General features: G+C 46.2%; 1 protein-coding gene across 1 annotated transcript in view; it reads right to left on the reverse strand.

The window, feature by feature from the left end:
- The window catches only part of LOC135550359 (ryanodine receptor 1-like), a 71,173-nt gene that overhangs the window by 32,737 nt on the left and 26,332 nt on the right, over positions 1 to 12,104 (reverse strand). The window contains exons 41-72 of the mRNA XM_064981077.1: positions 10,623 to 10,896; positions 10,407 to 10,521; positions 10,165 to 10,297; positions 9,822 to 9,916; positions 9,582 to 9,717; positions 9,287 to 9,476; positions 9,048 to 9,162; positions 8,814 to 8,934; positions 8,421 to 8,590; positions 8,020 to 8,240; positions 7,658 to 7,748; positions 7,359 to 7,499; positions 7,065 to 7,228; positions 6,538 to 6,616; positions 6,357 to 6,446; positions 6,092 to 6,235; positions 5,903 to 5,980; positions 5,728 to 5,803; positions 5,481 to 5,604; positions 5,287 to 5,402; positions 5,089 to 5,156; positions 4,840 to 4,961; positions 4,597 to 4,646; positions 3,895 to 3,955; positions 3,675 to 3,801; positions 3,459 to 3,570; positions 3,225 to 3,306; positions 2,997 to 3,127; positions 2,546 to 2,866; positions 2,215 to 2,455; positions 1,678 to 1,765; positions 945 to 1,037 (exon numbers count right to left, since the gene is read on the reverse strand). Coding sequence (XP_064837149.1) covers positions 945 to 1,037; positions 1,678 to 1,765; positions 2,215 to 2,455; positions 2,546 to 2,866; positions 2,997 to 3,127; positions 3,225 to 3,306; positions 3,459 to 3,570; positions 3,675 to 3,801; positions 3,895 to 3,955; positions 4,597 to 4,646; positions 4,840 to 4,961; positions 5,089 to 5,156; positions 5,287 to 5,402; positions 5,481 to 5,604; positions 5,728 to 5,803; positions 5,903 to 5,980; positions 6,092 to 6,235; positions 6,357 to 6,446; positions 6,538 to 6,616; positions 7,065 to 7,228; positions 7,359 to 7,499; positions 7,658 to 7,748; positions 8,020 to 8,240; positions 8,421 to 8,590; positions 8,814 to 8,934; positions 9,048 to 9,162; positions 9,287 to 9,476; positions 9,582 to 9,717; positions 9,822 to 9,916; positions 10,165 to 10,297; positions 10,407 to 10,521; positions 10,623 to 10,896 — 4,169 coding nt within the window. The remainder of the gene's footprint in view (positions 1 to 944; positions 1,038 to 1,677; positions 1,766 to 2,214; positions 2,456 to 2,545; positions 2,867 to 2,996; positions 3,128 to 3,224; positions 3,307 to 3,458; positions 3,571 to 3,674; positions 3,802 to 3,894; positions 3,956 to 4,596; positions 4,647 to 4,839; positions 4,962 to 5,088; positions 5,157 to 5,286; positions 5,403 to 5,480; positions 5,605 to 5,727; positions 5,804 to 5,902; positions 5,981 to 6,091; positions 6,236 to 6,356; positions 6,447 to 6,537; positions 6,617 to 7,064; positions 7,229 to 7,358; positions 7,500 to 7,657; positions 7,749 to 8,019; positions 8,241 to 8,420; positions 8,591 to 8,813; positions 8,935 to 9,047; positions 9,163 to 9,286; positions 9,477 to 9,581; positions 9,718 to 9,821; positions 9,917 to 10,164; positions 10,298 to 10,406; positions 10,522 to 10,622; positions 10,897 to 12,104) is intronic.

Here is a 12,104-nt window from a genome sequence, read left to right on the forward strand (position 1 = left end):
CCATTGGTGTCGCGGTAGAGTGTGAAACACGTAGCTAGTTACCGAGTGGACATGCACACCTGTCTCTATATACAAAGTATTTGGCCACTAGCTGTGTGTGGGTGTTGTATTGGAACACGCTAGAAGTGTGGTTGTGGTGTCCCGGTGTGCCAGTGTGTCGGAGGGGTTGATGAAAAGCCCCTCAAAAGTGAGGTGCCATGCGGTCAGCACAGCGGTCGTGCAGAAACAAAAGTCTAACCTCTGAGTCGCTGCCCTGGAAACCCAGCATCAACACAGAAAAAGAGGACAAGGGTCAAAGAGAGAACACTTAACACACCTGCTATCGCTACAATACTCGACCTCTCTACTGGCATATACACGGACTAATCTTATAGATTAGGATCGTATGCTTCTCTTAGTCCTCAAACGGAGGGAGAGAGAGAGAGAGGCCAAGGCCGGCATGAAAACCATGGCTGAAAAGTTGCCAAAATGATCTAGCAAAAAAAACAACATTTTTTTCAAAGGTTTCTAATATACAATACCTGCTGAAGATTTTGTAGGGAAAAGACTTGAAAGAAGAGCCTTTTCTGTAGGGTTATTGTCAGTGATGATACAGCATTGTGCTATGCAGATATTAAGTACACAGTTTTGAAAAAGATACACCCGATTTGTATAGGTAAATTAAACACAATATGGTTTGCTCCAATAGGCTAGGAGAAGATCAAAAAATGAATTGACAATTAAGTACGTCAGACATCTTTTTTTTTTGCTGTTGAAACATTTGAAAGCAAATGATGCAGGACGTGAAATGAAACGCCGGCTCCATGACCTCATTTATGACCTCATTTATGATCGACGTTTCAGAAATCCATAGTCTCCCCAAATCCGCTGGCATCAGTATAACGTGTCACAACATTTCAACGCTGAAGTTAACTGAACGGCTCTTTAACCCCAGATGGTCTCACCTTGCTCATCTTGCTCTTGCTGTCAGCAGTGAGGAAAGACATGTTATTAATCTCATTCATCACCACAAAGTTCTGCTCCTCTCGCTTGAAGTTCTACAGAGACACAAGAAAGAGAAAGAAAAGGAATAACAATAACAATAATAATAGATTGGGTTTATATAGCACCAACTGAGGTACTCAAAGAGCTTTATACAGTGAGGGGGAAACTCACCTCATCCACCACCAATGTGTGGCACTCACCTGGGTGACGCATGGCAACCATTTTGTGCCAGAACACTCACCACACATCAGCTAGCATGGTGGAGCGGTAAGGAGTGATATATGCCAATTAGGAATGATTAGGTGGCCATGATGGAAATGGGGCCAGGTCGGGATTTTAACCAGGACCCCGGGGTAAACGCCCCTACTGATACGAAAAGTGCCATGGGAGTTTTGAATGACCACAGAGAGTCAGGAGACCCGTTTAATATCCCATCCGAAAGATGGCACCCTACGCAGGGCAATGTCCCCTTCACTGCCCTGGGGCATTGGGATTCGATCATTTTAAGACCAGAGAGAAGTGTGCCCCATACTGGCCCTTCAACACCACTTCCAGCAGCATCTGGTCCCCCATCGAGGAACCGATCAGGACCAACCCTGCTTAGCTTCAGAGGCAAATTGGCAGTGGGATGCAGGGTGGTATGCTGCTGGTGATATGACAGAGAAAGTGGTCACCTTTCAACCATTTACTCACATGAGATTTGGACCAGAAGATGAAGACCTCTCCAACCATTCTGAAGAGCTCCTCTGCATCTGGGTCAGGGCATGTCAACCACCTCGCCCTGCAAATGGAGGACATCTCTTTAAGGTTTTAGTGACCAAGAGACCGCCAACACCACAACACACATGTAGGCAAAGACAACTGGCAGGGGGAATGGTGTCACGACTTCTGCCGAAGTCGATGCCTCTCCTTGTTTGGTCGGTGCCCGGCGGTCGACGTTACCGGTCTTCTAGCCATCATTGATCCATTTTTCATTCTCCATTGGTTTTGTCTTGTCTTCCTACACACCTGGTTCCAATCCCATTAATTACATGTTGTGTATTTAACCCTCTGTTTCCCCTCATGTCCTTGTCAGAGATTGTTTGTTTTTTATGCTTGTGTATTTTGTGTATTTTGGATTGGTGCGCTTCTGACATGGAATGTTAGCATACAGTAGAATACTGGATATGAAAGGGTGTACATTTCTAAAGAAAAAACATGACTGGCCACTGGTTTGCCTGTGTGCTGTACCTGTTATTGTCCACATAGCGGATGAGGAGAGGGTAGAGGGCGTACAGGTCCCTGCAGAGCACAGCAAACTCATCCCTGATGGTGCCCTCCTCCTCGTCCCCCTCGGCCTTCCCCTCCATACGCAGGTGGTCCTCCTCGGCCACCACCTTCCCTGTCCTCTTCTTCAGCTTCTCCATGGTGGGGATGAAATGGGACTTGAGCATCTCTGGCCTGGCCCTGCTCACAATAGGCTGGGAGAAGACTAGGGATAGAAGAGGAGTGGCCATGGTAAGATGGCAAGAAAACACACACACACAGGCATAGTACACACACAGCATTGTGGCAACCTCACCAGCCAGCCTCTTCATCCAGGAGGCCTCGTCAATGCCCAGATTGTTGACCACGATCTTCATGATGCTGCCCAGCAGCTGGTTGAGCTGGTCAGAGGTGACGTCGGTGCAGATCTGGCCCTCCAGTTCAGGGAAGTTCTCTAATCCTCTCTCCCACCAGCGGGGCAGGTAGTTACACAGCATGGGCAGAGTGATCTCGATCACATGGGGCATCTCAGTGTAACGGGCACCTGACTCTGCCAAGTCCCCGATCTCTTTCAGCAGAATGTCTAGCTCTGGTATGTCCTGGCATAACTCCTGGACCTCGTTGGGCAGACCCAAGACTATGGACATGGACAGAGACAGAGCGAGAGAGACAGAGAGAGAAACGGGAGGTTAGAGGAGAGAGTGTTGAGGAACTAAAAAGTCAGGGGTTGGACCGAGAACATGTCACAGGAGCAGATGGACACTCACTGGCTCTTTCTCTGGGGCTCTTGGTGGTGTAAACCGAGAAGGCATTGTACTCATTGAGATGGGGCTCGAGGTAGGCCACAGGCATAGCAGCCGCCAGATGGGCCAGACACTCCCCCAGGGCTGGCCTCTGCCTGGAGGAGGGATGTCATAGCCAGTCAAACTCACAGATGATCAGGTTTGTATTGCTGTACTGTTAACACAGAGAAACAGAGCCTGATCCAGACTCACCTCTCCACATGAGGGTTCTTGACACTGCCCAGGGAGTAGATGGCGCACATGATGCGGTAACACGACATCTGGAGATCATCCACTGACCACCACGAACACACACACACAAAAAAAAAATGGGTTTTTTTGTAAATCAACAAGACACATTTTCAAAGTTTTGAGAGTAAGTAAACTGGAATGCTGTGTCATCACATGAATGCTGTGTCATGAATGCTGTGATGGCATATGACTCACGCATGACATCATCTCCAAACTGGTGCTGAGAGATGTGGTCGAACAGGGAGGTGAGGACTGGGAGCAGAGCAATGGTGGTGTAGTTGATGTTCTGGGACACGCCTTTCACCTGCTGTAGACGGACCATACAGTAGGACAAGACATTTCAGACCAAAAGGCAAAACTTCTGGAATTGTTCAATTCCGACCTGTTCTCTTGTAGACACTTTGCTCTTACCTGGTTGCCTTTAGACACCTTGCCCAGTTTGAGGTTCTCCACCATCTTCTCGATATCATCAGCTGCACCCTCAAAGAACGACCGGAGCCCTGCCTTCACAATCTCAGGCCCAGACTTCATCACCGTCCTGAGGAATTCAGAGCAGGGAGGGGAGAAGTGCGGCTGATCCAAAACCTTTGTATTCGGATTGTGAAAACATTTCAGACAAGTGCCCGATTACCTTGCATCGAGTGATCGTGCCAGGATGTGAAGACAATTGACAATAGCAGCAGCGTCGTTCCCTTAAATAGTGCAGAGGAAAACATAAGGGAAAAGACAACGGCTGACTGGACCAGACAGAACTAAATCATCTGGACAATGCAGACCCCTCCTGTCTCAGCCTCCAGTATTTATGCTGCAGTAGTTTCGGGGGGCTAGGGTCAGTTTGTTATATCTGGAGTACTTCTCCTGTCCTATTCGGTGTCCTGTGTGAATTTAAGTGTGCTTTCTCTAATTCTCTCTTTCTTTCTCTCTCTCGGAGGACCTGAGCCCTAGGACCATGCCCCAGGACTACCTGACATGATGACTCCTTGCTGTCCCCAGTCCACCTGGCCGTGCTGCTGCTCCAGTTTCAACTGTTCTGCCTTATTATTATTCGACCATGCTGGTCATTTATGAACATTTGAACATTTTGGCCATGTTCTGTTATAATCTCCACCCGGCACAGCCAGAAGAGGACTGGCCACCGCACATAGCCTGGTTCCTCTCTAGGTTTCTTCCTAGGTTTTGGCCCTTCTAGGGAGTTTTTCCTAGCCACCGTGCTTCTACACCTGCATTGCTTGCTGTTTGGGGTTTTAGGCTGGGTTTCTGTACAGCACTTTGAGATATCAGCTGATGTACGAAGGGCTACATAAAATAAATTTGATTTGATTTGATGTCTTACCGAAGAGAGAAACTCTGTGTCTCACCAGAGCAGCCATTTTACAGAAGATACTACGACAGGAGAGAAATCCAACAGAAAAGAGAAGGAAATGCAGAGAAAGGGAATGAATTATGAAAATAAAGGTAAGAGAAAAGGAGAAATTACAGCACAGATTCAAAAGAGAGACTTGAGAGGATGAATAGAGATAAAAGTGTCTAAAGTGAGGCATAACAATATCCTTAAGACGATGTGACCGAGAGTTACCTGGCAATCATCTCTTTCTCCTTGTTAGAGGAATGTCCTCCACTACCCAGGACTTTGGCCGGTGTGGACAGGAAGTACAGACAGTGGTTTTTAAAGTACTGGTTGATCAGGGGCAACAAGATCTGAGACAAACACAGTTCATCATCACATATATCGTTATACCCCTGCAGGAAACATGTAACAGCTGAATCAAATGTCATCTGTCCTCCCCTCGAAAACGGGCCTGTTTCAAAGTGATTCTGCTCTCACCTTGGCAAAGAATTTGATCTCCTGCTCATGAGGCGACTTCTCCACTCTGCCACTGCTCACCACAGCCTCTGGAAAAAACACACAGGAAAAAGATTTTGGAGTGTTGTTAACAAGTGAAATGTCAACACTGACATTAACTGAGCACTATTTCATTGGTTATTATCATCCACCCTCCTCCCCTCCCAGAGTGCACTCTACCAAGATGAGCTATGAACTCTTGGGCGATCTCCATCCACTTCAACAGCTTCTGCAGGAAACCATAGGCAAAGCGCTTCTCGATAGATGAGATGTCTGACTCCATGTCTTTCATTCCTCTAGAGAAAGCATTAAAAAGCATGACTTGTCAATACATAGGCAGTTGCTTCGATAACGTCAATGACTTCTCCTTTTACCTGGTGACTGCAAATCCATTGAGTTGAAGAAATTTGAGAAGCTCGTGAGCCTTTTCCCTGTCTCGTGCCTTCTCCTTCGCTGTCAGGGTGTCATAGGGCACAAGCAAAGGGTGGGCGCCTCCTCCTACACACAGTCAAAACACACAGAGTGGCCATTAACTTTGCGAAAAGTGAAAGGTGACTGGTAATTCTGTAGTCTATATTCTCCCTTTCACCCCACCCACCGCAAAACAGAATGACCTCTGACCTTTGGACTGCAGCTCCATCTTCTTTTTTCGACCCCAGGTGTTGTGATAGTTCTCTGCAAGTTGTTCTGCCATTGACTGGGCAAATGAGACATTAAAAGAAGAAGAAAAAACATGTTAAAAAAAGAATGTGTGAAGCAAATAAGACGGACGGTCCAGACTTCAGCGTCATCATACCTGTAGCTCTCTTGACAGTGCCGTGTGGGAGATTTCAATTGGTTGGGGACTGTAGCCATGGCTGGGGTCATATGTTGCCTGAAATACACATATTTGTATTCGTAACATTCATTAAGACTTTTCATCATCTCTGTCTGATCTGAAAAACGTTTTTTCCATCCTTTTTTTGATATTCCCACTTCTCTGTACCTGCGCAGTCTGAGAGATCTTCCGGGCTGCCTTCTTCTGCTCAGTCTTGGCTTCATCTCCTTCCCTCGTTTGATCCAGAGTCCACTCCCATGCAATCATGGCCTTCATGGACTCTTTGATGGGCCAACGGTAGATCTCTTTGTCCTATAAAGGGAAGAGATCGTTACAGGCTGAGGGCATCAGTGAGCAGCAACATAAAGACCTTCCGGTGGTTGACAGAAATCACTATGCACTGCGGAAGAAAATGATCAACTGTGCCTCTTACCTTCTCGGAGAATGTTTTGTACGGTCGGAGCATGGGGTGAGTTTTCGAATTTTCATCCAACATCTCTCCATACGTCCAATTATTCTGAATCTGCAGGTGAACAGAGATGCAGCAAATTACTTCAGTTGCACAGTACATTGTACTGATACACAGACACTTCCAAGTTGATCTTTTTACTGACCTTTTCAAAAGCCCACTTGTCATGTGTATACTCAGCATATCTGTTGATGAAGCCATCCAATCTCTCAGGGATGATAGTACTAGAATACAAAACATCGTAGACTTCAGTACGCCATAGTCATAACTTACTATACAGTAGCTAAAAGCAGAGGATATTGTGTAATATTTATGAAAATATCAACACTGTCCGTTGATACGGTGTCTTATCTATTTAAGCTATAAGGCCCGAGGAGGTGTGGTATATAGCCAATATACCATGGCTAAGGGCTGTTCTTACGCAAGACGCAACGCGGAGTACCTGGACACAGCCCTTAGCTGTGGTATATTGGCCATACATCACAACCCCCCGAAGAGCCTTATCGCTATTATAAACTGGTTACCAACGCAATTAGAGCAGTAAAACAAATGTTTCGTCATACCCGTGGTATACGGTCTGATATACCATGTCCTTCAGCCAATCAGCATTCAGGGCTCAAACCACCCAGTTTATAATTTGTTTTAGAGTATTCTCCCATTCTAGGGTCTTACTTTGTGGTCTCGACTGGTTTGGGATCAAAGTTTCCCTCTGCATCCACCAAAGCTTTCTTCTCAGTCTTGGAGGAGTAGCTGGCATCTACATAATCTGGAGGGATGGCCCCAGCAATGGCGCATATGCACGGCATGGCAATTTTGAACAGCTCAGCATCAAATTTCTGAAACCAGAACCAGAGGACATAGCGAAATATTTTCTATACAACGATTATACCATATCAACGTTTTCTTATTGGAGGCAAACATTTCCTAGGTTTACATGCAGCTGATAGGGCAGTGTAATAGTGTAACCTTGTGGGCCAGGGACTCAAAGATGCCCCAGAAGAGTTTGCGGGTGAGATGCAGCTCCTCCTCTGATGACACTCCAAAGTTGCCCCAGCCGTTGGGAAGGCAATAGTACTTCCAACAACGCTCATAGTGATTGGTCAAAAGCTGCAGCCAACACAATAACATTATGAAATCAGCTCAATCTGGCATACTAACATCTGGATGATAAATTCATTGACTATCTTGACGTGGCCATCTTCATTTAGTTGTTTTGTTTCTATAAAGTTTTGATTGTCCAATAACAGGTTAAGACATGTCAATACCTTGAGTGGCATTTTGGCATATTCATTGAGAATTGGCACATCAAATACCAGCCTTCTCAACAGGTGTTGTAACATGGATGGCCGCAGATTCCTAAGAAATAGAGGCAAATAAATAAGCGCATGTAAATAATCTGAATAAATAATAATAAATAAATAAATGCATCAAGCATGGTTAAACAAGTCACTAAAAGTGCACTGTGCAAATAGCTTACTGAAGAGGACATCCCAATGTCCAGGAGACATTAACATTAACTTATAGGGGAAACAAAGACAGAAATTCCACTTACGCAATGCAGAAAGACAGATTGTTAGATAACGACAGTTAGAAGGTGAACCGTGCCAGGGCAATAAGTCCAACTCACTTGCACAATGCCATGAGACACTCCTCTATGACATCTCTCTGGGCCTTAGTGAAGGCTCGTCCGCGGGACAGCCGGTAGATGGTGTGCAGCATAGAGTCGATCATGATGGCCCGGTGGTCAGTGCCGGCGAACAAAAAGGCACACTTGGTGATGAGGGGCAGCACAGCCAGAGAGAGGTAGCGGTTCAGAGCCAGGGCCATCTCTGTGGTGCAGAAAGCCGCCTAGTTGGGAAAGATCCATTTAAACGGTCATATTCTCTGCATTCAAAAGACCACACACTACCTTTTCAATACAAAGCAAGTGTTCATATGACACCTAAATCAAAGAGGAGCATAAGAGCAGACAAAGTGAATGCCTTATGTAGTGTATATGAGTAGTGAGATAGAGAAAGGATGACTCACTGTGTCCAGAGAAGCAGCTGCCCTCATGTCAGGCAGGAAGCCCACCTCCAGCACATGAAGCAGGAAGTCTTGGTTGTCAATACCATACACTCTGTCAAGGAACAGCACCATGGGAGCCTTGTGGTCCGGCACAAAACTGGAAGACATCTTGGGTTCAATGACGCTGTTATCTAGACATCACAAAACGACAGAGGGAAGTTGTAGAGGAGAATAATGTTAGGATTCACATTATTTAACGATTCTGACTAATTACAGATATAAAATGGAATCAATTATGGTCAAACTAAACTTAAACCCTCTTTAGTTCCATTTCCTCATTAAGACGTTAAGATTCTCTTTCCTTGAGCCAGCACAAGAGTTCATTGAATCCAAACGGTTTTGCCTCTGACTCACCTTTTCCAAAGTCTGGTATCTGGACAGAGAGGCTGATGACTCCCACAAGGTCCTCCATAGGCACCAGGGACCTCAGAATGGCCCTGATCCTCAGAGCCTCGCCCTTCCCAGCCTGGATCAACTGCGGGGCCAAACAAAAAATAGCAACGTCTTAGAATGAACCGCAGCAGCTTGCCAGCTCCATTCCATAACCCTTGGCTTCTCTCTTAATGTTTTCCAACGCTCAGTACTCACATGCATCTCTGGAGCGCAGCGTCCCAGCAAGTCAATGAGAGCTGAATAGAAGGACATAATGGCATTCCCCAGGTGAACCTTGTTCTCCTCATGCTGCTCCTCCCCACCAGGGAACCTACCAGTGAAAAGGAAGAATCAACACGCAGGCCCAAAACTTGTCAAAGGAGAACGTGTTCTCATCTACTATACTGGTAAATACTGTAGATATTGAATCAGTCCCTCAGTGATTTGGCTCTTACATGCCGGGGAAGCGCCTGTCTTTCTTCACAGTGGGGCCGTCCCTGGCAGGGTCTTCAGAGATCTTGATGGCCTCCTCTATAGCAGCCAGCAGGCCGTTCCCACCCTCTCCTCTCAGAGCTGGGCCAAAACACTCTGGCCGACGGATCAGAAGACGCACCACCACATTGGCATTCTCCTCTACGCTCTCTCCTACAGGGGGGCATAGAGCCAAACCACGCTCAGTGATGAAAGGTAAACAGAAAGACATCATCCCAACAGTAGTGTATTCCATTACGAGGTCCGCAAAACACAGACCATTGACGAAGACAGCGAAGCGGAGGAAGTCCAGGTATTTCTCCCCGCCACACGGGTTCCAGCCAATGTCAGGGTAACCCTTAGCCAGGAGCTGGGGACAGCTCTGGAGCCCACAGCCTGCGAGGTACTTCACCACCTGGGAGGAAAAACACAGGATAAAAGAGGCAGAAAGAGAGATGACCAATGTGCTATATGCGACCGCATCAGAGAAACTGCACGTGTTTGTTGAGGCTGTCCAACCTTCTCAAGGTCTTGTTCCTGTAGAGCCAGAGCCAGCTCATTGTTGTCAATGCAGGATGCTGCAGCCACGTCTAGAGGGGTGGAGCCACGCATTCCTGAAAGACATCCATGACATGTTCAGTCCCAACACACAGCAAAACTATTCTGCCTTTAGAGGGATTATGTCAACCTAACCTTATAAGAATACAAACTTGTATTGGCAGAAGATTTTTGATTTAACCCTTACTTTACCAGGTAAGTTGACTGAGAACACGTTCTCATTTACAGCAACGATGTGGGGAATGGTTACAGGGGAGAGGTGGGGGATGAATGAGCCAAATTGGAAGATATCAATGTCCCTCACCAAGGCCAATGCCACTGTTCTGTAGCAGGTAGCTGAGGTGGTCGAACATGGAACGCTGGTTCTGGCGACTGATACGACAGAAGTAGCACAGGAAACGACAGCAGTTGGTGACCATGCGAGGGAATCTGATTTCCTGCGGAGGAACACATGCAATCCACTGACTACGGTGTAATAACATTTAACGCATTCCCATGTTCAGCCAAGCATTGATCCTGTTGTTATGAGCCAAGTAACCACTTTACCTTGGAGTCGCCACCACCCAGCACGTTGACCATCACCTCCATGACAGTCTCGTGCATGCCCAGCGCTCGCATCAGGTTGGGGTGCTGATAAAACACTTTGTTGCTCATGATGTTTCTGACGGAGAGAGAAGGCTCATGTTGACTCTCAGTTCCTCCTCAATCCATCCAGTTCTCTGTATAGTAAATTATTTTACTGGTCTACTGTGTACTACTGACCCGATGCTCTGGATCATGAGTCTCTCCTCCTCGGGGCCCATCTGGACGATGAGCAGCGAGCGGATCTGTCCCAGGCACTCCAGCAGGTCCATGGTATCCTTTATGGAGATGGCGTTGATGGTGTAGGCCTTGGGCAGAGCCCGGATCAGCTCCCCCAGCCCGTCATACTGACGGTGCAGCAGGCTGAACATAAGACGCACCAGCTCAGGGTTCTGGATGAACGACTCCTGGGCCCAGTGGATCATAGTGTGGGAAATGAGCTCCTGGAGGGTGCCTGGAAGAGAGAAAGGGGAGGTTATAAAAAAGAGGCATCACTTGATTGATTGATTGTTGAAACCGAATGAAATTATCCCATGACTAGACTGACATTTCAATTTTGTAATGTTGTCTCCAGCTGGAGCAGCCTACTGCTTTTAAAGGTGATATATGCAGGAATCGCTATGCCATTTGCTGGTTGCTAAAATTCGAATAGCTCACCAAATGTCAGTTAATGTGACAAAATAAGCACTCAGAGTCTAGAGAATCATCGTAAAACACTGCGAAATATCTTTTCAATAACCAATTTTTTATTTATTTGCAGCTGTTTGAAGCTAGTGTACAAAATCAAAAGTAATAGACGCAAACACTAAACTTACAGTTGAAGTCGGAAGTTTACATACACCTTAGCCAAATACATTTAAACTCAGTTTTTCACAATTCCTGACATTTAATCCAAGTAAAAATTCCCTGTCTCAGGTCAGTGAGGATCACCACCTTGTTTTAAGAATGTGAAATGTCAGAATAATAGCAGAGAGAATGATTGATTTCAGCTTTTATTTCTTTCATCACATTCCCAGTGGGTCAGAAGTTTACATACTCGCAATTAGTATTTGTTAGCATGGGGTGAATTGTTGAACTTGGGTGAAATGTTTCGGGTAGCCTTCCACAAGCTTCCCACAATAATTTGGGTGAATTTTGGCCCATTCCTCCTGACAGAGCTGGTGTAACTGAGTCAGGTTTGTAGGCTTCCTTGCTCGCACACACTTTCAGTCCTGCCCACACATTTTCTATAGGATTGAGGTCAGGGCTTTGTGATGGCCACTCCAATACCTTGACTTTGTTGTCCTTAAGCCATTTTGCCACAACTTTGGAAGTATGCTTGGGGTCATTGTCCACTTGGAAGATCCATTTGCGACCAAGCTTTAACTTCCTGGCTGATATCTTGAGATGTTGCTTCAATATATCCACATCATTTTCCTTCCTCATTGTGCCATCTGTTTTGTGAAGTGCACCAGTCCCTCCTGCAGCTAAGCACCCCCACAACATGATCCTGCCAACATTGTGCTTCACGGTTGGGATGGTGTTCTTTGGCTTGCAAGCCTCCCCCTTCTTCCTCACAAAATGGTCATTATGGCCAAACAGTTATATTTTTGTTTCATCAGACGAAAGTACAATCTTTGTCCCCATGTGCATTTGCAAACCGTATTCTAGCTTTTATATGGC

This window comes from Oncorhynchus masou, chromosome 12 (assembly GCF_036934945.1).
Source record: "Oncorhynchus masou masou isolate Uvic2021 chromosome 12, UVic_Omas_1.1, whole genome shotgun sequence".
Taxonomy (NCBI): Eukaryota; Metazoa; Chordata; class Actinopteri; order Salmoniformes; family Salmonidae; genus Oncorhynchus; species Oncorhynchus masou.